The 23755-nt window shown below is 37.8% G+C and overlaps 1 protein-coding gene across 2 annotated transcripts; it reads left to right on the top strand.

The window, feature by feature from the left end:
• Positions 1-1028: 1028 nt before the first annotated feature.
• Positions 1029-23058, top strand: LOC140169853 (carbohydrate sulfotransferase 15-like). Of its 2 annotated transcripts, XM_072193165.1 has the most exons (8): positions 1029-1135; positions 6758-7279; positions 12849-13053; positions 15007-15096; positions 15824-15983; positions 19173-19335; positions 20132-20276; positions 22380-23058. In XM_072193165.1, exons 1-8 carry the CDS (start codon positions 1133-1135, stop codon positions 22559-22561), a joined length of 1470 nt encoding a protein of 489 aa, XP_072049266.1. In that variant the 5' UTR covers positions 1029-1132; the 3' UTR covers positions 22562-23058. The 2 variants fall into 2 exon arrangements, with proteins under 2 accessions (XP_072049266.1, XP_072049267.1); XM_072193166.1 differs by lacking the exon at positions 20132-20276 and having other exon boundaries at positions 22380-22573.
• The last annotated feature ends 697 nt before the right edge of the window (positions 23059-23755 follow it).

Here is a 23755-nt window from a genome sequence, read left to right as displayed (position 1 = left end):
GCCATTTAGAACTAGAAATTCGATTTTCGAGGTTTTTGTGGCGCTGTTTCGGCTCTCACCCAACATTCAAAATTACTAAGACTTGAATAGCGAGGTCACCGCCGGGGGTCAGAGATCAGGCTCGAGGTTACACTCACATTGATACGCATTGGTCACGTGTCCAGAAAATTTTCCCGTGAAAATTTACCTATTAATGTTGGATGCCCAAAGATTCCATTAAACAAAAGGTCATGTTCTCACCCAATGACCCCATATTTTGTACTATTTGCTCTCACCGAATGCCCCTTAGTGCGAAAGTGCCGGCCCTACACCTATATCTATATTGAAGTGCCCCCACCCCAGGGGGGCTTTCCTGTGAGAGCGACGCTTCCATTCCTGTCTGTTGTTTGAAACTGCAAGCTGTTCTCTTACCGATCGGGAATGGGCTATTCCAAACATGTTTTAAAACCCTGATTTTAACCTACAATGCTGGACAAAATAGGTTGGAATAAAAAATAGAATGTGTACCTTGTATTGGCCATTATTTTTGTTATTTTAGTGATGAAATGGCGCTTTCTTTAGAGTCAAGTCTAAGTCAATGGCTCCCCCCTGCCCCACCAATCAATGTTTGGTGAGCGCACATGAAAAAAAATGTCAGGATTCAATATTGATCAGGGGGAAGGGGGGGGGGGGGCTCATTTGCAATACCGTACTAATTTCATTCCAACCCTTTTGTCCAGGATTGTAGGTCAAAGGTCATTCATCCCATTTTGATTTTTCTTTACACGACTATGGTTATCGTGAGTGTCCTTATGAGAATAAATTTAGGGGGTTCCTAATGGACCCCCCCCCCCCCTCCTTGGACACAAACGGAGTAGAAAATGCATACTGTGTCGCCCTCTACCGTGAGTCTGTACCGAGTCTATACATTTACACCACTTGGTAAACACAATGGTGTAGCACCACTATTCATGCACGGTCTGTGATTTTGATGAAGTATGGGAAAACCTATAGGGCCTACATATTTTTGCGGCCAGCGGTGTGCATGGGTAAAACTCGGGAACTGTATATGCAATAGCAATAATTATGAGTATAAATATGATGAACTTGAACCCGGCTCTGAGTATATCGTAAATTTCTGTTTTCATTTAACATGGTAAGTCACTGGTTTTCAGTACCGGTAATGTGTTTCTTTATGATCGTGCTATTACTTAATATACTGTATATACATCATATTTATCTTTTACAGATTATCGGCACTCGAAACACTTGTGCATCGTATTTTGCCATTGATTAGGGAGTACATAGCATAGGCTGATATTAGACTACTCCGTAGTCCACTTGCCCATTGTGTCTGGATATAATTTTAAAACTCTGATTTAATTAATGTGTGCACCGTAGATTTTCACAACTGATCTTCTCAGTCACCGTACTCCCTCTGTTTGTTAACTTGGACTTTTGCGATTAATAAACTGGTAGATTCTAAAATTAGAATTGTTCAGTATTGAAGTGCCAATATAATTATGACATTATGATATGTTGCATTCAATAATATAAGCCTACGTACACTTTACTTTTACTGTCACTAATATAATTATATAAACTTTTTCTTCACAATTTTATACTAGTATTTTGATGTAATAGGCCTAAATATCAGTATAATTTCGAGTTCAACTGAATGCTTTCATGCTTTTATTTATCAAAAATCGACTATGGCATAGTCTAAGGCTGATATATGACCTACATTACTAAATGTCTGATAACAACAACATTGCTCAGACTATAAGAAAATGTAAATCATTTGATAGGCACATTGGTATTTTGTTTCTAGGTTTAAACTAGGACACATGCTTGTTGGGTAAATGAAACATCCCCGGCCCCCGGGGGAAACATCTATGCCATGATCTAGATCTGTAACCCCGTAGCGATGGTGAATTCTCACAATGGTCTGCCAAAAATCACTCCCCACCCCCTCGCCCGCCCTTTCGACGTGCAAAAAACAACAAAAAAAACAAACATTTGCCCCCCGTTTTGATGTGGCAAAAATATTTTTCCCTTAACTTTAAAACCTTAAATTTACTAACCTTAAATTGTCAAATCAGCGAGCCGGAAATTTTGCATAATTATTTGGACATGTTCTTATTGTTTTCTTACACCTTTTTAGGGCATAGGCTTACTTAAAGGAGTATTTCGTGATCCTAGTATCCTCTTTTTATGACATTTTTCAGTAGATATCCACGAAAAAAGCTTATTCCCAAAATTTCAGTTGATTCCGATTTTGCGTTTGCGAGTTATGCATGATTAGGCCTATGTGTATTACACTGCTCCATAGACAATGTGTTGTAATTTCGTTCTGGTATACCAGAACGAAATTCAAATTTCACGATATCTTTGCTAAACGAATTAATCTGCATGAAATTTTTTGTACATAATCATTATGTAGCCAGAGGTTTCCAGAGATATAAAAATCTCAATTGTTTTTGAAAAAAGTGGGGGGATGATGATGTGGATCACGAAATGCCCTTTTAATATAATAATAATAAGAAGAAATGGTCAATCTGTGGATAATACTACCCCCCCCCCCTATTTTTGACATGTCAAAAATTGCTTATTCCCCTTTTGAAATGCCAAAAATGCCCCCCCCCTTTGGCCTGCCAAAAAAGTATTTAAAATCTGTGGTATTATACACAAATCAACAACAACAACAACAACAAAACGTGTTTAAAAGGTACACTGAAAATATCAGCGCTCGCAAAATGACAAGGATTCCCCCGAGAGATTTACACAGAAAGTCCTATACGGAAACGTTAAATAGCTCTTATACCGTAGAATTCCGTCTACAAGCATATATGCTTCTAAACGAGTTTTTTTTACGAAAGAGACGAAAGGCAAATACCCTCCACAAACACATTACAATAGATTGGTCTTATCAAAGAAGATGAGAATATTCTCATCTTCTCTGGTCTTATACAATAAACGCGTTTGTACAGTCGCTTATATCAGTAATATAGTTGTTCAAATTATTGATTTTGTGGTCATGTCTCTCGTCTCTCTGTCGTCAAAAAACCTTCGTTTATAGAGGCATTTATGCTTGTAGACAAGGTTTTACGGCATTGTCTTATGAACGAGAATCTCCAAACATCATGGCATCAGTAGTATTTATAGTAAATTCCAATTGTCTTTGCTTTACCCCCGGGCTTTACCTCAGTTATTCGGCTCAAAATAATTAATAAGGGGCATATCTGACAGTAAAAGCTAACAAATCTAATGTTACAATGTGGCTTTGAGTTGCAGCGTAGTAAAAGTGTCTAATGATAATTAGGTTTCCGCATGTGTTCATAATGTGATGTCATTAGGCCGAATATAGGCCGTTCCATTTAAAATACATACACCCCTATGGAAGACATTACCTTAATCTTCCACACAGAGAGTGTGAATTTCAAATACATGGGGTTACCTAAAATGTGTGACTCCATTTGAAATCTACACCCCTGCGTGGGAGATTAAGGTTAATGTCTTCCAAAGGGGGTGTATGGATCTCAACTGGAATAGCCCATTTTTCAATTATCCATACCATCAGCTTGCAAACAATTCATACAAATCTGCCCGATCATAGCGCAATTTTATTGACAGGCGAATTGTAACGCACTATGGACCACAATAGCCTCATCCCAATGGCATAGTCCAATAACCTCAATTACATAATCATAGTGCAAAATTTGACCTCAAGTTGCAGAGTATGAGTTTTTGTACTCAAATTGTCAAAGGTCATTCAATGAATGTACAAATGTATTGCATGGGGTTTAAGAACTGTACACCTGATAGATGAGCATGTTGTGGATCCTAGTGAGGTTCGTACAGGATTACAGATTTATCGTTGTGCTTTGACACCCTTAACAAGAGGCTCCCCTTAATATAAGCCTACCATGCACTTGATACACCCAAACACCCCTCCCCAGACACCCATTTTCTCACTCTGGCACCCATCCCTATATCCATTCATAGCACCCCTTAACAAATGTTCATTGCCTTGAAGGTGAATGACATGATTTTGCCAGACCGTTAATTTTAGGCCGTATAAAATTAATGTTTTGGTTCTCGTCCCCTCCCTCCTCAATTTCTGGGATTTGTCAGATTTTTTTAAAATATATTTTTCAATTATTTTAGACTTTGGAATGATTTATGAATTTTTCATACATATAAATAAGTTTATTAGAGAACAAGGATCACTTCCAAGTCTTTTTGTGGTACTCTCACATTTGAAAAAAAAAGTGCCTCATCGTTTCCTCGAGCACTGTTGGAAAAGACAGAAAACTACTGACAATGCTGATTTTACATTGAAAATAAAACACCACCCTCCCTCATCAATTCATGAAAATCCTCTGGACGAGAACCAAAATATTAATTTTATACGGCCTTATCAACAACTGACATTGACTGAACGTCAAGACTTACATTCGAAACCTATACAAAAATATAATAAACTATATAGATTTCAAAGATAGGCTGCATAAATTTTGTTGGTGATTACGTAGATTTTATCTGTTACCAAACACTTTTGATCACATTATTTTGACCACATTATTTTGACCACAGTTCCGCATTGATGCTCGTTGAGAACCAAAGCTTCAACGTTTCTAATAGTAGGCATAGCATCTAGATTCTAGAATCACTTAGGTAGCAACACCGAATGCATTAAAATTTACCAACTCCGCCTGGTGGTGTGTCAATCATTCGCCGTGAAGTTGAACTTGCCTGAGCTGGGTCACAGTGTCTGGTTCATTGAAGAGTTTCAATTGGATTTCTGTAGTTGTCCTTGGTCCTTGGTATAACGCAATTCTTCATAAATCCTTTATCCTTTGATATATATGGCAATAAAACAAGTCCATAAGTATTGTACGTGTAGGTATTGTGCATGTGTAGCTAGGCTATATCCACAACTGTTTCTGTTGGGTTTATTTGTCTGTGCTAAAAAGATGCGATAACATGTTTTCATATAGAATAAATATGTAGGCTACCCTACGTTTTGCATTTTATTAGTGATTTGTAAAACTTCTTCATTTCCCATGCCGGACTTAAGTGATCAGTTTAGGCCTATAGCTTTATAGTTTTTCTCCATGGCCATGGGCGTAACCAGACCTGACCTTCCGGGGGGCAAGATTGTAAAATTTCCCAATTTTGGACCAAAAGTTGTATTATTTATGTGCGGTGGGTCCAGGGGCCCGCCTTAGGGCCCCTGGTGGGGTCCAGGGGCAAAGCCCCGGCGGGGGTCCGGGTGGCGGAGCCCCCTGAAGCTCACGGGTTTTTGGCATATTAGAAGCTAAAAAATCAGTGTTCAGAGTGCACAATTTCACAATGAAAGTAGTATAGATCTTCTTCCCTCTTTCTTTCCCTTTTCTCTTCTCCCTTCCCCTTTTCTCTTCTCCCTTTCCTTTTTTCTTCCCTTTTTTTCTTTTCTTCTTTCCCCTTTCTCTTCTTCCTCTTTTTCCCTTCTTTCTCTTCTCCTTCCCTTTTTCCCCTTTTTCTCTCCTTCCCCTTTTCCCTTCCCAATTTTTTGCTCTTCTTCCCAGTTTTTTTTGTGTGTGTGGGGGGGGGGGCTGCTTGCCCCCCGGCCCCCCACTGCATGGTTACGCCACTGTCCATGGCTATATTTGGGAAAAGTCGACGCTTTCCATCGCCCAAGGTCAAAATATACCGTAAAGGTTGATAGACCCCAGTAAACACAAAAACATTTTTAAAACGTTTTGAATAAGTTATATTTTGGGTTTTGGTTTTGGTAAAAACGTTTTAATAACATTAAAATGTCGGGTTATGTAAAGGTCATGAAATCGTTATCAAACGTTTTGTATGAAAACACACTACAGCAATATTTTAAAAATGTTTTCGAAATGTCATTGTAAACTATTTTTGCAAACGTTTTGGCCAAATATTTTGTCAACACTTAAATAACATTATGTTAAAATATTTGCACCCAGCAAACACAGAAATTTTCTTAAAATGTTTTTTACAAAACGTTTTAATAACATTTATATGTCGGGTTATATAAAGGTTGTGAAAACATTTTAAAAACGTTATTGTAAATATTTTGGGCAAACATTTTTTGCAAAATATTTTTCAACCCCAAAATAACATTCTGTTTAGAATGATTTGTACCAAGTTTTCAAAAATGTTTTTGGAATGTTATTAATACGTTTTTATACCCTTTATATAACCCAACATTTAAATGTTTTCTGTAAAACATTTGTGTTTGCTGTGCAGTAAATTACCAACAAATGTTATTTAATGTTATGAAAACGTTTTATACCATTAATGTACCCTTTATATAACCCGACATTTAAACGCTTTCTGACAACCTTTTATAACCTTTTGCGAATGATGTCGAAAACGTTTTGTGTTTGCTGGGACCCTACAACATTTTCAAAAATTTTGAAAATTTAGAACAATTTTCAAAAATTGAAAAATATTGAAAAATGTGAATAAAAATAATGAAAAACAGGATCATTCAGTGAGAGATTATAAAAAAAAATGGGTCTTTTGGTGACAGGAAAACAAGAAGGGGGTCATTGGGTGAGAGGGAGTTGAAAATTGGGGGTCAATGTGGCCGCACATCCCCGTCACCTATTTTTAGCGAGTGTTCCCCCCGGGTCCATTCGGTAAGTTTACGATATCCACCACGCTTCATCTTCATTTTTACAATGTGGTATCACATTTCAATAAATATTAGGCTGATAAAGTATAAAATTACTTATAAATGTTCGATATTTCTTTCTCATCACAGGCTTCACGGTGTCAAATGTATACTGTTACAATAATTACAGTGATAGTTCTGCTCTATACAATAATAGCAAGCTATATCATTGAAAATGACTATGTGCCAAATAAAAAACGAATCCTTCATATGCGCGCCAAAACCGATTGGTTTAATAACGGTCCACGTCCGTTGAAAATAGCAGACGATGGAAGTGTGATGTATACCGCCGATAACAACGCCTCTAATGAATACGCAACGGAGGAAAAACTATGGGATAATCTCTTGGATCCTAGTTACTGGACTTCTGAAGGATCACCATGGACAGACTCTGTATTTTACGAGAATGGAACTACCGATCTCTTGGGTCAGATTTACAGGACTTCTGAAGGATCACCATGGACAGACTCTGCATTTTACGAGAATCAAACTACCGATAAAGTTGTCCAAACTGATGACGTTTCTCCTAAATGCCCTGAAAGAAAACCTATTGTATACACAGATGAAGGGAGACGGATAATACCACATGAGTTATATAATATGACCCCTGCGGTAAGTGTTGGCGGAAGTCTGGCAACAATATATATATTTTTTGGCCGTTAAGTTCAAATTATTTTTCTTGGCTGATTATCGCCTTTTGTATATGTGGTAATATGTAGATGCAGGTATGTGTTGAATTGTCACCTTTAGCAGTATTAGCGGAATGCTTCGGCTGTATTCGCTGTCGTAGTGCACGTTAGAATATGACCGTTGCTAGGTCAACTGGATCACGCTTTCTTTTGTTACGAACCACTGATCGAAATGATCACAACACAAAGCCTATGACATATCAAAATTCGGAACAGGTGTATGAGCCCAGGCTTGGAGCAGTAACCAATGTTTACTAACGTGCACTACGACAGCGAATTTATAAATACGTTTATATAAATACGCACGTGACCATTGGGCGCTACATACCAAGACCAGCAAGCGTGACCAAATCCTCATGCACTGACCACTATCACTACACAGAAACGGATAGGAACTCTGTATCTGTCTGTATGTAGATCAATATCAGAGAGTAGTTATTCTTGAGAGGGCACTCACCTCATTTGCATGGCAAAATTACCGTCTCCTCTGCAGCCAATTTGGTTTCGCTGCATCGAAATCAAGCTGGTCACGGAGGAGACTACTTTCCTTTGTGTTTGTTCATTTGTGTATGGAGAGCCCTTCTTGGAGTCCGTTTGGACTCAGGCTACGCTCTCAGCTAGAGTCCGACGCTGCATTGTACTAGAAACACCTTCTCTGTGAACTCGCTAGAGCAAGGAAAATAAAAACTGGTTTCATTACTATCTGTTTTTGAGCTTTTTTGCAGGTCTGCGACCATGGTGTTACCACAACTGTCTTTGCGTCATTAACATGTGCTGGAGTCTAGCACAGGTCAACCAAAGTCCCGGATTTTAATAAGACAATAATGATTGACACACACCAGGAAGTTTCTCATCCAAAAGAATGAGAAAATTTAAATTCTCACCATTTTGGCCGTTTCTCATCAAAATGTCCGTTTTCTCATCCAAAACTTCCTTTAGTGTATTAAATAATGAAGAAGGAGGCGGCCTATATGCTTCACCCTGGCAGGGCGTAAGACAATGCGAAACACAAATTAATATATGCGAGGATCGGAAATAAACGATGCAAGCCCGAGAAATTATAATTTAAATGACGTGATTGGGGCTCGAGCAAACTGGCATATGAAAATATTGAGAGAGAAAAATCAGGACTCAGCGGGGATTGAACCCCGGACGCTGGATTACCGGTCCAGTGCTTTACCACTGTCCTACCTGAGTTCACAGTCGGTACTCGGGCAATCTCAACTTAAGTCCCCATGATAACTCTCTCATTGTGTCTCAGCGGCCAATTATAAATATTAAATAATGAAGAAGGAGGCGGCCTATATGCTTCACCCTGGCAGGGCGTAAGACAATGCGAAACACAAATTAATATATGCGAGGATCGGAAATAAACGATGCAAGCCCGAGAAATTATAATTTAAATGACGTGATTGGGGCTCGAGCAAACTGGCATATGAAATTATTGAGAGAGAAAAAATCAGGACTCAGCGGGGATTGAACCCCGGACGCTGGATTACCGGTCCAGTGCTTTACCACTGTCCTACCTGAGTTCACAGTCGGTACTCGGGCAATCTCAACTTAAGTCCCCATGATAACTCTCTCATTGTGTCTCAGCGGCCAATTATATATATTAAATAATGAAGAAGGAGGCGGCCTATATGCTTCACCCTGGCAGGACACAAATTAATTAAGTTAGCTTAGGCCTATTGATCCTAAATTTGCTGGTAGGGTAAAACTCGTTTTAGGGGGTGTTTAAAAACGTTGGCCACACATGCGTATAGGCCTACATTATCATACTTGAGTGCCCCTCCCCCCTCCCCGGTGAAATTTGAGACTCATTTGGTCACCGTCCTAAGCGTCCTTGCCCACACGAGTCGCCCAGGAGTAGGCCCTACCCGGCATTATTAGCTATTATTAATTATTAGTGGTTAGCCTCCCTAAATACAGTCGCGTATCGTGTTGTCAATTATCGTTACTTGTGTCCATGGATATGACCCCATGTATAAGTAGTCTTCATAGAATTCACACAGTCTATGCCATGTCAGTTACGGATACAAAGAGGATAATAATGTTGAGGGCGCCCACAAAATCTTACACCGTCTTACACAATGTTCCAAGGCAAAGTTCAGTTTAATATTTACTCATCGTACAAATACAGACGTTTTATTATGTGATGATGTTGTCTGGATGGGTGGACAGTTGTCACACTGTGGAAAAACAACAACCGGGAATCCGCATTCATTTACAAATAGCATTAAATTAGTATCACATAGTGGCCTCCGTGCAGTGGAAAACCTTAATTCTTTCATCAAAAAGAAATGAAAATAACAAAAAAAAACCGGATCCACCTGTACGCCTATAAAATGGGTATAGACATTTGTCTCAAATATGAATGAATTTTAAGAAACATACGGGATATGATGAACCAATGACCTGACGCCATGATAGTAGGATCTATTAGTCGTTTTATATACAATGTATATACCGTGTTGTCATAATACCAATATTTGTCATAATATATAACGAGTAATATTTAGTATTGTAAATATGCAGTTCATATGCACAAACGAACACTGATCTTTATGATATTCAGGTTGTTGTACATCTCATATAACATGTCATATAGGAGGTCATATGTGTTGACCTTCTCCTATTGTATTTGTTCATCTGTGTATGGAGAGGATTAGCGCCATTAAAACTCCATCAGTATTTGGGCGTAGTTCAGTGAACTCACCAGATTGCTATTCCAAGTACTTTGATAAATACAGATAATATGTATTAATGGGTCGAGGCGATTGCATTGAAAATCTAATAAATTATTCATAACAGTTACGTAATCAATCGATAGTGCGGACACTTTTCATTTACAAACCACCAAAATTCGTAATCTTTTAGCGTTGGAAAAGAAACCACGTGAATAGAGTGTCATAGCCCTGTCAATATCATCAAATTTAAGTATTAATTGAATAGCAAAATTATTACGCATGGGGGGAACCGAATTTGTAATATGTTATCAGAAACAACATTATCCACGACACTGAAATAAAGAAACCCTCACACCAATTTTGGACCTCTTGTCAGTCATTCAGAAAGAACGCATAATTTATTCGTGCAATGCTTTGAGAAAATTCATTGGAATCAGCCAGCTAATATTTATTGATTTATGGTCAACTTTTTCGCTCGCGGTAATTACCCGACCGAGCCTCCCAAACAATTACTTCGAAAGCCAGTTGCGCCTATAAACCAAAAGTTCCCTTAACAGGGAATGCACTATCTAACGATCGAGAAAATATAAAGACTCCATCTAACAATGGATAGAATATAAAGACTGCATCTAACGATGACAATATAAAAAGCCGCGGACTTACATATATCAAAAGAAATTAAATGGCTGACCCTTTCTCATTTTCATATTATATTCATATTTAGATTACATGGTGGGCATCAGTAGAAACCAACGCCAAATCTTCTAGTAGGCAAATACCCCGAAGATTGGAAAGACTAAATAGAATTTATTAATGTAATATATGTATAATTATGTACATTAAATTGATCATTTTAGAAAAATGATCCAAAAAACTGTCCCAGATTCCTTGATACACATTGCCATGCTTTGAAAGCTTATGATATCGTATACATCACTCGGTTATGATGCCTACTCTAAATACAATAGGACAGCCTACCCTAGAATTCAACGCGATAACTAGCCGGCTGCGCAACCTCATAAAAACTTGATCACAATATTTCCTTTTTATATTTTGTTGAACAAGAAAATCTGAGGGCATAGTACTTGGCCCCTGTCTAGCTACCCCATGCCAACCTGGTGTTGATTCCTTCCTTCCCGCTATACACAACATTCATCAACCAAAATACCGCCCAAGACTGAAATGGCATAAATTTTAACAATTTTACTAATGCTTCTGAAGAAGAAGCAACTTAACCACTATTTTACAACGATATTTGAACATTTATAACTGCGCCACCGCATAAAAACGTGTTGCTGAATTAGAACTGAACCTGAAATGATCTATTTGCGCACTCTCACACCTTAGTCATATTATTACGCACGGAAAGAACATCAGTATATTCTAACCCGAGGGCTCTCAACCAATATGTTTTCCTTTCTCCTTCCAGACACAAAATGGTACAATTTAAAATTAATTTTACTAGTGCTTCTGAGGCAGAAGCAAACTTCACCACACTATTTCACTGAGAATAATATTACAGCTGCGCAACAGAATAGAACATGTTGCTGAGATAGAAACTGAAGCTGAAGTGAACTACTCACACACGTACATCCATATAGTCACACTATTATGCAACACAAAGACCCGTGACATCCAACATATTCTGATTTCATTTCATTCTTAATTACATTTTGACTTAATGATGAAACCTTTATGTGATTTTTCTCACTCTTGCGATACTTATTTATGACGCCCAGTCCACTATTTTGATCAATTTTAATCCGATCAACCCTGACATAAAGGGAGTGGTGGGTGGGAAAATGTTACGCCCGCTCTGAATGCTTGACCGACAAAGAATGAATCCAAATAGCGACAACCCGTGCTGAAGTCCTGCCCGCGAAACTATCACGTGACTTCACTACGGAAGGCGATTCCAGCCACCGGGAAAATAGTGAAACTATCACGACTTCACTACGGAAGGCGATTTCAGCCGCATGGATAATTGTGTTTTCATTCGACAAGCGAATTAAACTGCATTTTGAAAGTATTTGACGACGGAAAAAATATTAAACGACGGAAACGTTTACAATATAATCACAAAGTTGAACAAAATAGACAATTTTGCTGCACAGTAGTCTCATGTTGTTCTGCCTTTGCATTCAATTAATTGTATAGGAAGACCATCACCCACTGTAGAATGTCGCTTCGAGACTTACTGTCTACGAGCCGTTATCAGCGCGGAGGTGGTCACGTGCATATTTATAAAAACGTATTGATAAATATAGCCGAAGTAGGCCTACTAGTATACTGTTTAGCAATGTGAGAATTCAAAGTTTATAAACAGGGTCAATATTCAAGAAGATCGGAGAAGGAGAAAAGGAAGAATGAAGGGAAGAAGGAGAAGAAGAAGAAAAAGCTAATAAACGAGAAGGAGACTGAAGTAAAATGAGAGAACGGAAGGAGCGGATAAGATGATGGAGAAAGTGACGGAGGAGGAGAGACGATGAATAAAAGAAAGACGAAGATAAAGAACATAATGTTAAAGATGAGTAGGCCTATGATGACAACGATAATCATGGTAATGAAAAAGTTTACAGTGATGAGGATGATTATAAAGGAATTGTGATGATGATGATGAGGAGGACGAGAAGAGAACGTAGATGAGATGTTGCTGCTGCTGATGTCCACGATGATGATGATGATGATGATGATGATGATGATGATGATGATGATGATGATGATGATGATGATGATGATGATGATGATGATGATGAAGATGAAGATGATGATAACAAAAGACGGCTAAACATTTTTATATTTCAGGTGTTTGACACAATTCCCACGCAATTTATGAAAGGAATACGCAATCCATGTTGGAAATATCAAAATGGTGTTCACTGCTTACCGGGATTCTTTTTGGCGGGAATTGCTAAATGTGGAACTTCTGATTTATGGGATAAGGTTTCTTCTCATCCTGGTATAGGAATCACTCAGAAAGAATCTCACTGGTGGTCACATTACCGTAAAGGTACCAGTGGCGACGCCACGGGGACGTGGGGTAGGGGAGGGGGGGGGGGGGTAAATTCCCCCAGTCGGGATTCTTTCCCCCTAGTTTCCCCCAGTAAAAACTCATAATTACGAAAATTGTCGCTTTTTGCAGCAATTTGGCGCAAAATTTGTTGATTTTTGACCCCCCTGAAATTCACTTTGCCCCTCCCCCAGGACACCCGAAAAAAAGGGGTAGATACCAACTCACACTGTTCATATACATACTGCTATCAGGGGTACAACTCACACTGTGCATACTGCTATCAGGGGTAGATAGCAACACACACTGTTGTAAAGAGGGCTGAAACAACAACACTTTTGTAAAACGTACATAACTCATTAATCAAGCACGTTTTCAAGCAAGTTTTCAAAGTAGGCCTATATGATTTGTAGAATGAACTGTTGCAAAACATCAAAGTGTTATTTTTCAATAATATATTGATTTTAATCATGAAAATCGATTTTTGTGGCTGCTTCGACCTACAATAGGCCTACCTCGTGTAGGCCTACCCTTAAAAGTAATATTTCTGTCAACTGAGCAGGGGAGGGGAACTTGCATGCCACTCTGCACCGTGCGATACTTCATTGATGCTAATGAAGCCCCAAGTAAAATTATGCTGGTGACTGTAGATAGCAACACACACACATCCTGGATCAGGGGTAGATAGCAACTCACACTGCATGTACCATACATACTATAGCCCTACTATACATGTATCAGGGGTATGTTATGCAAATATATGTTTTTTAAACATGATGCAGTCATGTCTATACAGTAGAATTCATCTCGACCTTTGCAGGACTTAACCCCATTAAAAGCTATTAAACCAAGATAACACTCATTGAAACAGCTCAACTGATTAAATCGGATCTTCTCTGGACAAGTGTCTGTTTTCATGTGCGATATCGCAATAAAGCTGGTATTATAGCTTCAGTTGGGTAACCGATTATAAAGGAAACGAAAGGAAACAATGGTATGTGTACCTTTGTTCACGAAATGAGACAATGGCGTGCAGCGTGCTTTTTGTAAACCAGCATTCTTGAAAATGAGCAACATAATGATTGTTGACTTAACACGGTTTGAAATAATTTCTTCATATTTTTGGTGTTATCTGTCGTTTACATATCCTTCCTAAAACACAAAAGTGCGACCCTCTCCAAACACCTAAATTAGCTAAAAATTTAGGACATGTTTCAAAACTATATTGTCTAGAATTTTAGAAGAGTACTTTTAATATTGGCCGGTTATTTTTCACACAGCGACGTTAACTAGGCAATGTACTATTACCTATAACATTAACTAAAACACCAAAGTACGAATATTTCCAAACATCTAAATTAGCTAAAAATTTAGGACATGTTAAAAAACTAGGCCTATATTTTCTAGAACTTTAGAAGAGTACTTTTAATATTGGCCGGTTATTTTTCACACAGCGACGTTAACTAGTCATATCCCCATACTTTTAACGTAGGGCTATTTGTAGAGGTCACGCGTCAATGGGAAAGAGCACTGTGTATTGTGTATAGGAAAACGGACAGTAACTGCAGTATGATGGAGGGGGGTGTCTGCTTGAGGCAGGGGAACAAGATGGTTATCGCTATAGGAGATCAGATACCGTAGCATATGTGCTTACTATCGAGCGCTTTTAAATATATGCAAACGTTAAACACGAAGAGCCCCTCCACAAAAGTGTAAAGGGTTTTGAGCAAATCATCAATACACATAGTTATACGAACAAGTAAACTTGCAATGTATGTCTAGTCTCAACCCCATTAGCTCAGTTGCGCCAGACTTTTGGTACAATTTATGATTGCAAAAGCGCTCGATATTAAGCACATATGCTAACTATCGAGATTTTACACTAGTATTTTGTAGAAGCCACAGAATTGCCACATTTATAACATTCTCGTCTTTTTGATCATTCCTTTACAGCAACTCCTCAATCAGTGTTAAATCATTGCAAAAGGTATCAAAGTATATCCAGACAAATAGAGTCAGGTGATCGAAAGGACGTACTTATTGGTAGGTGGCGCTGTTTATAACTTGAAAAAGTCAGGTGAAAAAGTGGCACATTAATGCATCTTGAATGTTTGCAAGATAGTTATCACATTTGTTTAAAATTATATTATCTCGAATCTATAGCAAAAGGTGTGCACGGATTAACTTGATAAAATCAAACTTTGTGCTGTACATAGTCATAAACCCCACACACCATAATACACAACCTCATATAACCCTACTGATACCCACCCTACACCCCACCCACACACCCAAAGCCCATGTATTCATGGACGTACACACCCCAAACACAACCATCCACCCACCCCACCCACCCCTTTACGCATTCAATGCAATTTATGACAATGGTTTCGCAGTCAGTCCCGACCACGGTTATGCGTTCAGACATGATACCAAGTACAGGATGTACGAACAGCCAGGCGTCTTTTGAGCTCCAGAGCCTTTTTTGGTTCTTTAAACATTCATTTCGGAATTTTGGAAAAACTTTTAGGTTCTATAAAGAACCCTCTAAATTAACATTAACGTAGAACCCCATTAGAATAGACTTTGTTGGTCCAACCAAGAACATTCCTTGACCCAAGAACTCTCATAATTATTTATTATGGAATTCTTAGACCGAACAATTCTAAACTATTCTGTAAAACTGAAAATGGTTCTCAACAAAGCAAAAAACAGGTTCTTTGTTGAATCTCTATTTCTTGGATAAAGTGTACAATTTCCAATTTTGTAGGTGATGGGTCGCCGTCTACCTTATGGGGAAATAAATTTTGGCGAGAATGGTTCGATAGCAACGCATGCAAAGAAGGCCCACCCTACGTCATGGCTGATGTCATTCATGCTGTCTTACCTGATTCAAAAATATTGGTGATTTTACGAAATCCAGCAGATCGGTAGGTGATCAACTTTTGAAAGTGGACAAACAAGAATTCCTGAAAAAAATTGGTGTCAGTTCCAATTTACAATGTAATTATTATTTGAATGTAATGTTAAAGATGGAACTGCATGAGAAGTTTTGCACTGCAGCACTGACAGGAACATTGGTCACGTTGGTAGTTCATTTATCATTAAATAATTATACACTTACATACGTGTTTTGGCGCAGCGTCAGCTTTCTATTCTAGCTAAAAACGTTTTAAAAAAAAAAAATATGCAAATGAGGTAGCTAATTTGCATATTTTGCGACAAAAATCACATGGGATCTTAAAACTGCCCTTACCACCATCCCACCAAGTTAAATCTCCATACGCCTCACCAGTTCAAAAAAATGGCAAAAAGCCTTTTTTTAAATTATTGTTTGCTTTGTACTATTGCTGGAGGCCTACGTACTTAATAAAATACAATGAATGAATGAATGAATGAAAAATAAACAAATATGCAAATGAGGTGGCTAATTTGAATATTTTGTGACAAAAATCACGTGGGATCTTAAGACTGCCCCTTTACCACCACCCTACCAAGTTACATCTATATACCCCCTACAGTTCCGAAAAATGGCAAAAAGCGTTTTTAAAAATAGAGAAAAAGGAAATGAGGTGGCTGATTTGCATATTGTGTGACAAAAATAGCATCTGATCTTAAGACTGCTCTTAACCATCACCCCACCAAATTACATTTCTAAATGCTTCACCAGTTCCGAAAAATGGCCAAAAGCATTTCGACAAATAAAAAAATAGGCAAATGTGGTGACTAATTTGCATATCATGCGACAAAAATCGCATCGGATCTTACGACTGCCGCTTACCACAACCTCATCAAGTTACATCCCTATACGCCTCACCAGTTCTTCGAAATGGCAAAAAAAAACCACCCAAAAACAATTTTTAAGTTAAATATGCAAATTAGGTATAAAGCAGCCACTTACCACCACCCTACCAAGTTACACCCCAATACACCTCACCAGCTCCGAGAAACTAACGTGGAAGCCAAAGGCATTTAAAAACAAAGTTCACACAATACAATTTGTATAAGACCCCATTATAGCATAAGGCAATTTATAAGTCGTTTTAAATGATTTTAAATGTGACTTATAAAATTTGTCTATAACACAGGGTGATCGAAATGACGTACATATTGGTAGGTGGCGCTGTTTATAACTTGAAAACCCATGTTTTTGTTTGTCTGTTTACCCCAGGGTCGCTGAAACAAAGAAATATATTAATTAAATCATCTAATTTATAATTAATAAAGGATAAAGAAAGATAAAAGCAAAAGTATGCTTCATTTAGTTAAACAATAGTAACATGCCTGTTGTGTACAAAAAATAACTCTATACGACAATGCAAATCAGGATCAATTCATGGACTAAGTGCACAGGTAGAGGGAAATGTTGATTTCTCAGCGGATGGAACAGCTATTTTTTTTTTCAGAGGGAGTATGTAAATTAAATGGAACAGCTATTTTGGGGCCATTATTTCAGAGGGAGTATGTAAATTAAATGGAACAGCCAAAATGCCAATGGGTATGTAATTTAACTAGAACAGCCTTAAGATTGATATCGATATTAATATTGACGTCACAGATTCGATTTGTCACGTGATCGTCAAACCTGTAGGAGAAGGTCAGGAACTGACACAAAAACCCCCTTGTTTAACCATTCGACTATTCCAGTTGAAGTCCATATACGCCTCGTATGATAAGCACGGTATGCCATCTTGATCACATGTGCTTTCCAGGCTCACTGCATCTCTCGCGGGAACTGGGAGTTTCGTTCCTACGATGTGATGTGTGCACATCCCCAAATGCCTTATATTGTGTGCGGGGGGGCAGGTCATGATTTTGGGATTGGGATGTTCCAGAAAAAATGGGTTATGGTTAGGATTAGGGTTAGGGTTAGGGTTAGGGTTAGAGTTAGAGTTAGGCTTAGGGGGGTTAGGGTTAGGATTAGGATTAGGGTTAGGGTTAGGATTAGGATTAGGGGTTAGGATTAGGGTTAGGATTAGGATTAGGGTTAGGGCTAGGGTTAGGATTTGGGTTAGGTTAGGATTAGGGTTAGGATTAGGGTTAGGATTAAGATTAGGGTTAGGAAGGATCTACCCATTTCTGTTTTGGTAGAGTGAACAGAGTATACTCTTATAAAGCGCTTTACTTGTTAAATGGTGACGGTTCAATGATTACTCGGTATTATGCGAAAATGGACGATGATATGATTTATAGACCAATTGATTCAAAATAGCTCATACTTGTTTCATAAAACATTGCGAGGTGGACAGGACATATATTTTGAATCGCCATTGGTGTTACACGTATCACGAAATTTTTGACAATAATCTTATAGATGCTCGCGTATAATATGGTATACCAAGAAATATATTTTACATTCTAATAGTCAACTCGAATATAGGCCCAAAATTAAAGGATGTTTGATTGTTGTTATTGTATGAATAACCATTAAAATACGTATTATTATATCCTGATCACACTGCAAAACAAGTGTTTATATTTAAACACCATATTGTGTTTATTAGAGCAACACTTAATAAACACATAATTCATGTTAATGGTCTAACACTAATGTTCATAAATTAACACTTGGTGTTATATTAAGTGTTGCCCTAATAAACACAATATGGTGTTTAAATATAAACACTTGTTTTTGCAGTGCATGCGCGTATTATTATTATTTTTTAGGGGGGCTTTGGGTGCGCGAGCCCCCCGGGGTAAAAGCAGGGGGCGGTCAAAACGAAGGGGCGGCAGAAGGAGTAGGGGTGGCCAAAACAGGGGCGGCAAAAAGCGAAGGGGCGGCCAAAACAAATAGTAAAGAAAAAAGGGCGGACAAATTTGAAAAAGTATAAAAAATTTTGAAAAAATGGTACTATACATCAAAATGTGTTGCTTATAGGGCGCTGACGCCTGGAATCCTTTTTTTTTTTTGCTATTCACTTTTTCAAACCACCGAAAAAAAATTGGGTCAACTTTTTCGGGCTGTTGGGGAAGGGGCGGCAAATTGAATTTTCTTCAGCCCCCCGGGCTAGGAGCGGCCACGGTACGCCACTGCTGGTAATCTGCGGCCTGTGAACACAGTGAAAAATGTTCCATGCAGCAGCAAAAACTTATCTTATGTACTGTTTTTTTTCTTTCAGGCTTTATTCTGATTATAAACACTTCATGAGAACAAAAATAACATCACAGATATTTCATAACGATGTTGTACAGGCAATGGAGAGATTTAATACTTGTCTAAAAAGTGCATCACAAAGATCGTGCGCTTACCCGTCCAATCCCCAGCCATCAGAAATGAATGTGGTAAGTTCAAACATCGCCAACGTGTATAGCAGTCCTGATGAAATATCACTAGTGTATCAGTGCTATCTGCATCTGATACCCTTTAAACTGAGATAGCCGCGTATATGCTTCGCTCAGTTTTATTATTTTGTCTTACTTATGCACGCAACTGCAGTAAAATGTAGCGACTGTTCGATTTGTACAAGTCAAACAACTACACATAAAATATGAGGCTGCAGTACTATTGTGCTCCCAAGAGCGCACCATGTTCACAATATCTCAATATGCTAAAGTGTGTGTAGCTGGCATGAAAAGCCGTCCATCATATGAATATTTTGACCTTTCGTATTGACGATATAGATTCCCCCCCCCCCAAAAAAAAACCACCAACACATGTAGGTCTTTTGGGGAAAAAATTGTACAATTATCTTCAATATGAAAGATCAAAATTTTCAATTGATGGCCAGCTTTTCATCCCAGCTACACACACTTTAAGTACATACCATTTGATTTATAAAGTTTACTTCGAGGACTGTGAAATTTCAAAATATAAAAAATACCAATTTTTAATAATTTGCCATAAAATTTGTATCAGGCCCTATATTGCGAATTTAAAAAAAAATCAAAATTATTTGATATCAGAAGGAAATTCAGAGTGCAAAGATTTCTGATGTGCTCTCATGTCCCCGAAAAATACTGTGCAAACGTTGCTATCAGATTCCTTAAGGTTTTGTTAATCCTTTTTCACTTCCAACCTCGCTTTTACTTATATCATGTTTATACTTATAGCTGTTTTCTCCTTGTCTTCATTTCACAGAGATTATTTCTCGGCTTATATTCTGTCTACGTGCGTGACTGGTTAAAGGTTTTCCCGCGCAATCAAATAATGGTCCTCCGAGTCGAAGAATGGCATAATAGTTGTACAGTAATTCTTCCAAAAATATTCACTTTTTTAGAATTAGGTGAGAAATGTTGACCTTTGTTTTTGTTGCTTTGCTATTGTCTAACATAATGTCTTGGGAAGCTTTTGCAATAACGTATTGCACATAGGGGTATTCCAGAAAATAATATAAAGTTCTGGTATTCCAGGTTTTTTTTCAACTTTTCTGGCTGGAATTCCATGCATGTTTGCAACACAATTTCTGAACTTTGAAGTTTCTTCAAAATGCAAAACGATACAAACACGTGTCCTAGCTGAAGACACAATCCAAGACACGTGATGAGCTCAAATGAAATACCGTAAAATCTCGATAGTAAGCATGTGCTTACTATCGACCGCTTTGGAAAACATGAAATTGTACCAAAGTCCGGCGCTTTACATGTACCAACTCAGCTTATGGGGTTAACACACACATAATTTTGCAGTTTTACTTGTTCGTATATAACTATGTGTATGTCATACTGCAGTTACTGTCCGTTTTCCTATACACAATACACAGTGTTCTTTCCCATTGACGCGTGACCTCTACAAATAGCCTACGTTAAAAGTATGGGGATATGCCTAGTTAACGTCGCTGTGTGAAAAATAACCGGCCAATATTAAAAGTACTCTTCTAAAGTTCTAGAAAATATAGTTTTGTAACATGTCCTAAATTTTTAGCTAATTTAGATGTTTGGAAATATGCTTACTTTGGTGTTTTAGTTAATGTTATAGGTAATAGTCAGGGGCGTAGCCAGCTTTCTTGGTCAGGGGGGGCAAAATAAAATTTTGGGGGCACAGACGAAAAAAATATGCAGTTGCATCATACAATACATAGAGACTGCATGTCTTCGAGCTTCCCGAAAAGGGCCTTATTGGGATGATGTGCGCGCGTAGCGCGAAAAAAATGGTGTTTTACACTATTTTCGCCCATTATCCGGATAAAAAAAGGGCTTTATTGTTACAATGTGCGCGCGTAGCGCGGAAAAATTGTGTATTCTACACTATTCTGGCCCTGAATTTTGCTAGAAAAGGGGCTCCTTGCCCTTTTTCTTTTCCTTTGCCCTCTTTAATTTTTTGTCAGAGGGCACTTTTTCTTTCATTTTTGTCATCAGCGGGGCACTCTGCCCCCTGCCCCCCTGCTGGCTACGCTACTGGTAATAGTACATTGCCTAGTTAACGTCGCTGTGTGAAAAATAACCGGCCAATATTAAAAGTACTCTTCTAAAATTCTAGACAATATAGTTTTGTAACATGTCCTAAATTTTTAGCTAATTTAGATGTTTGGAAATATGCGTACTTTGGTGTTTTAGTTAATGTTATAGATAATAGTACATTGCCTAACGTCGCTGTGTGAAAAATAACCGGGCAATATTAAAAGTACTCTTCTAAAATTCTAGACAATATAGTTTTGTAACATGTCCTAAATTTTTAGCTAATTTAGATGTTTGGAAATATGCGTAGGCCTACTTTGGTGTTTTAGAAAGGATATGTAAACGACAGATAACACCAAAAAATATGAAGAAATTATTTCCAAACCGTGTTAAGTCTGCAAACCACCATGTTTCTCATTTTCAAGAACGCTGGTTAACAATAAGCACGTATTGTCTCATTTCGTAAACAAAGACCACAGAGAATTGTTCTCTAGCGCTCGCTTTATAATCGTTCACCCAACTGAAACTATAATCCCAGCGCATTGCTCCATTGTACGTGTAAAGCAGAAACATATGATGTGTGTATTTAACCAGAGAAGATATGATTTGATCAGTTGAGCTGTTTTCAATGAGTGTTATCTTGGTTTAATAGCTTTTAATGGGGTTTAAGTCCTGCAAAGGTCGAGTTGAATTATAGCCTACTGTAGACATGACTGCATCATGTCGCGTATCGATGACTTCCTCAAAACTCTTTACACTTTTGTGGATGGCGCTCTTCATGTTTGCATGATTTGTGACTTTCCGACTTGCAATGCGCAGTAAAGATGTTCGCGTATCGGCGTGACGTCAAATGACGAAATTTCGGGTATAACCGCGAAGAATTATGGGATTTGCCGAAAAGTTGACTTACCAAAACACGATTTTTAGAGTGTTCGGCCGTTTTTTTAAATCAATTATTAAAGTGTAGTTTTTGTGTCTTTTTTCTCTTGCAGACTCTCTACCAGAAAACCGTATCAAGAAAATATGCTCAAAAAAGACAAGAAATCTATCCAAGCAAGATTTAGGTCCGATGTTGAATAAAACTCGGCATATTTTGGACGAATTTTATCTTAGTACGAACAAAGAATTAGCAACAATTCTGGAAGATGATGGCTTCTTATGGACAAATAGTTGAATGAGAGTCCTAAAAAAAATTTAAAAGCAAATAAAATGTCACTTTCTGTGGAATTCTTGTGGGTCATCAGAGTATCACTTCTTCGGCAATCATGGGTGTTGTTATACACTTGACTTGACGATTTTTCACGTGATAGGGAAGTTGATCCCACGTCAAATGACCCGATAAAGTTCAAGTTTATTTCACCATCATATCATATAGACCTGAGCGCAAAAAGACCGTAAGTCCATTTTGCCCCTCAACATGTATACACTAATGTTGCGTATAGTTTCGTATAGTTTGGTACCGTAATGTTTTATACATGTTCAGGGGCCAAAACAAATATTTCACAAATTTTCATGATGTTTTCACCCTGGAACATGTATTAATCATTATAAAACCCTAAGAAACTATACGTAGCTTTAGTGTATACATGTTGAGGGGCCAAGTGAACTTACGGTCTTCTTGCGCTCAGGTCTTCAATTCGTCTTTTTAAGCGATGTTGCAATACTTTTTGATGTGTGTTTCTATTGTAGATAACACATAATAATACATGTATAATATATTATCTACTGAGATAGCACATTTTAATATAATGCTATCTACCGTAGATAGCATTTTATTAATTAACACAAGCTATCTACGGTAGATAGCATTATATTAACAAGTGCTATCTACGGTAGATAGCATTTGTATTAACAAGCGGTATCTACGGTAGATAGCTATATATATTATCATGTGCTATCTATACGGTAGATAGCATTTAGTAATTAACACAAGCTACGGTAGATATCATTTTATTAACATGTGCCATCTACCGTAAATAGCACATGCGAATATAATGCTATCTACCGTAGATATCATATTTTTATATAATGCGGTAGCACATGTTAATAAAATGCTATCTACCGTAGATAGCATATTTCAATATAATGCGGTAGCACATGTTAATTTGCACGTGGGAGGTTAAAGAGATTGCAAAATTATTTTAACTATTCTAGTGGTCCAATGTTATTTAATAGATTGACAAGGTTGCTGCTACTCTTAAGAATATATCTTGAATCTTACACAAGGCAGCCTTTGCAGTTATCGCATTTTGGAACCAAACTCTTCATTATAATGCTATAATTATAAAAGTCAACTTCGGTTTGGCCCCCTTTTATCTCACACCTAATTTTATCATTTCTTTCTCTTGTGCATAGTCTTAAATTTCAT

The sequence above is a fragment of the Amphiura filiformis genome, chromosome 14, assembly GCF_039555335.1.
Source record: "Amphiura filiformis chromosome 14, Afil_fr2py, whole genome shotgun sequence".
Classification (NCBI taxonomy): Eukaryota; Metazoa; Echinodermata; class Ophiuroidea; order Amphilepidida; family Amphiuridae; genus Amphiura; species Amphiura filiformis.
This window is presented reverse-complemented; position numbering and strand designations above follow the sequence as displayed.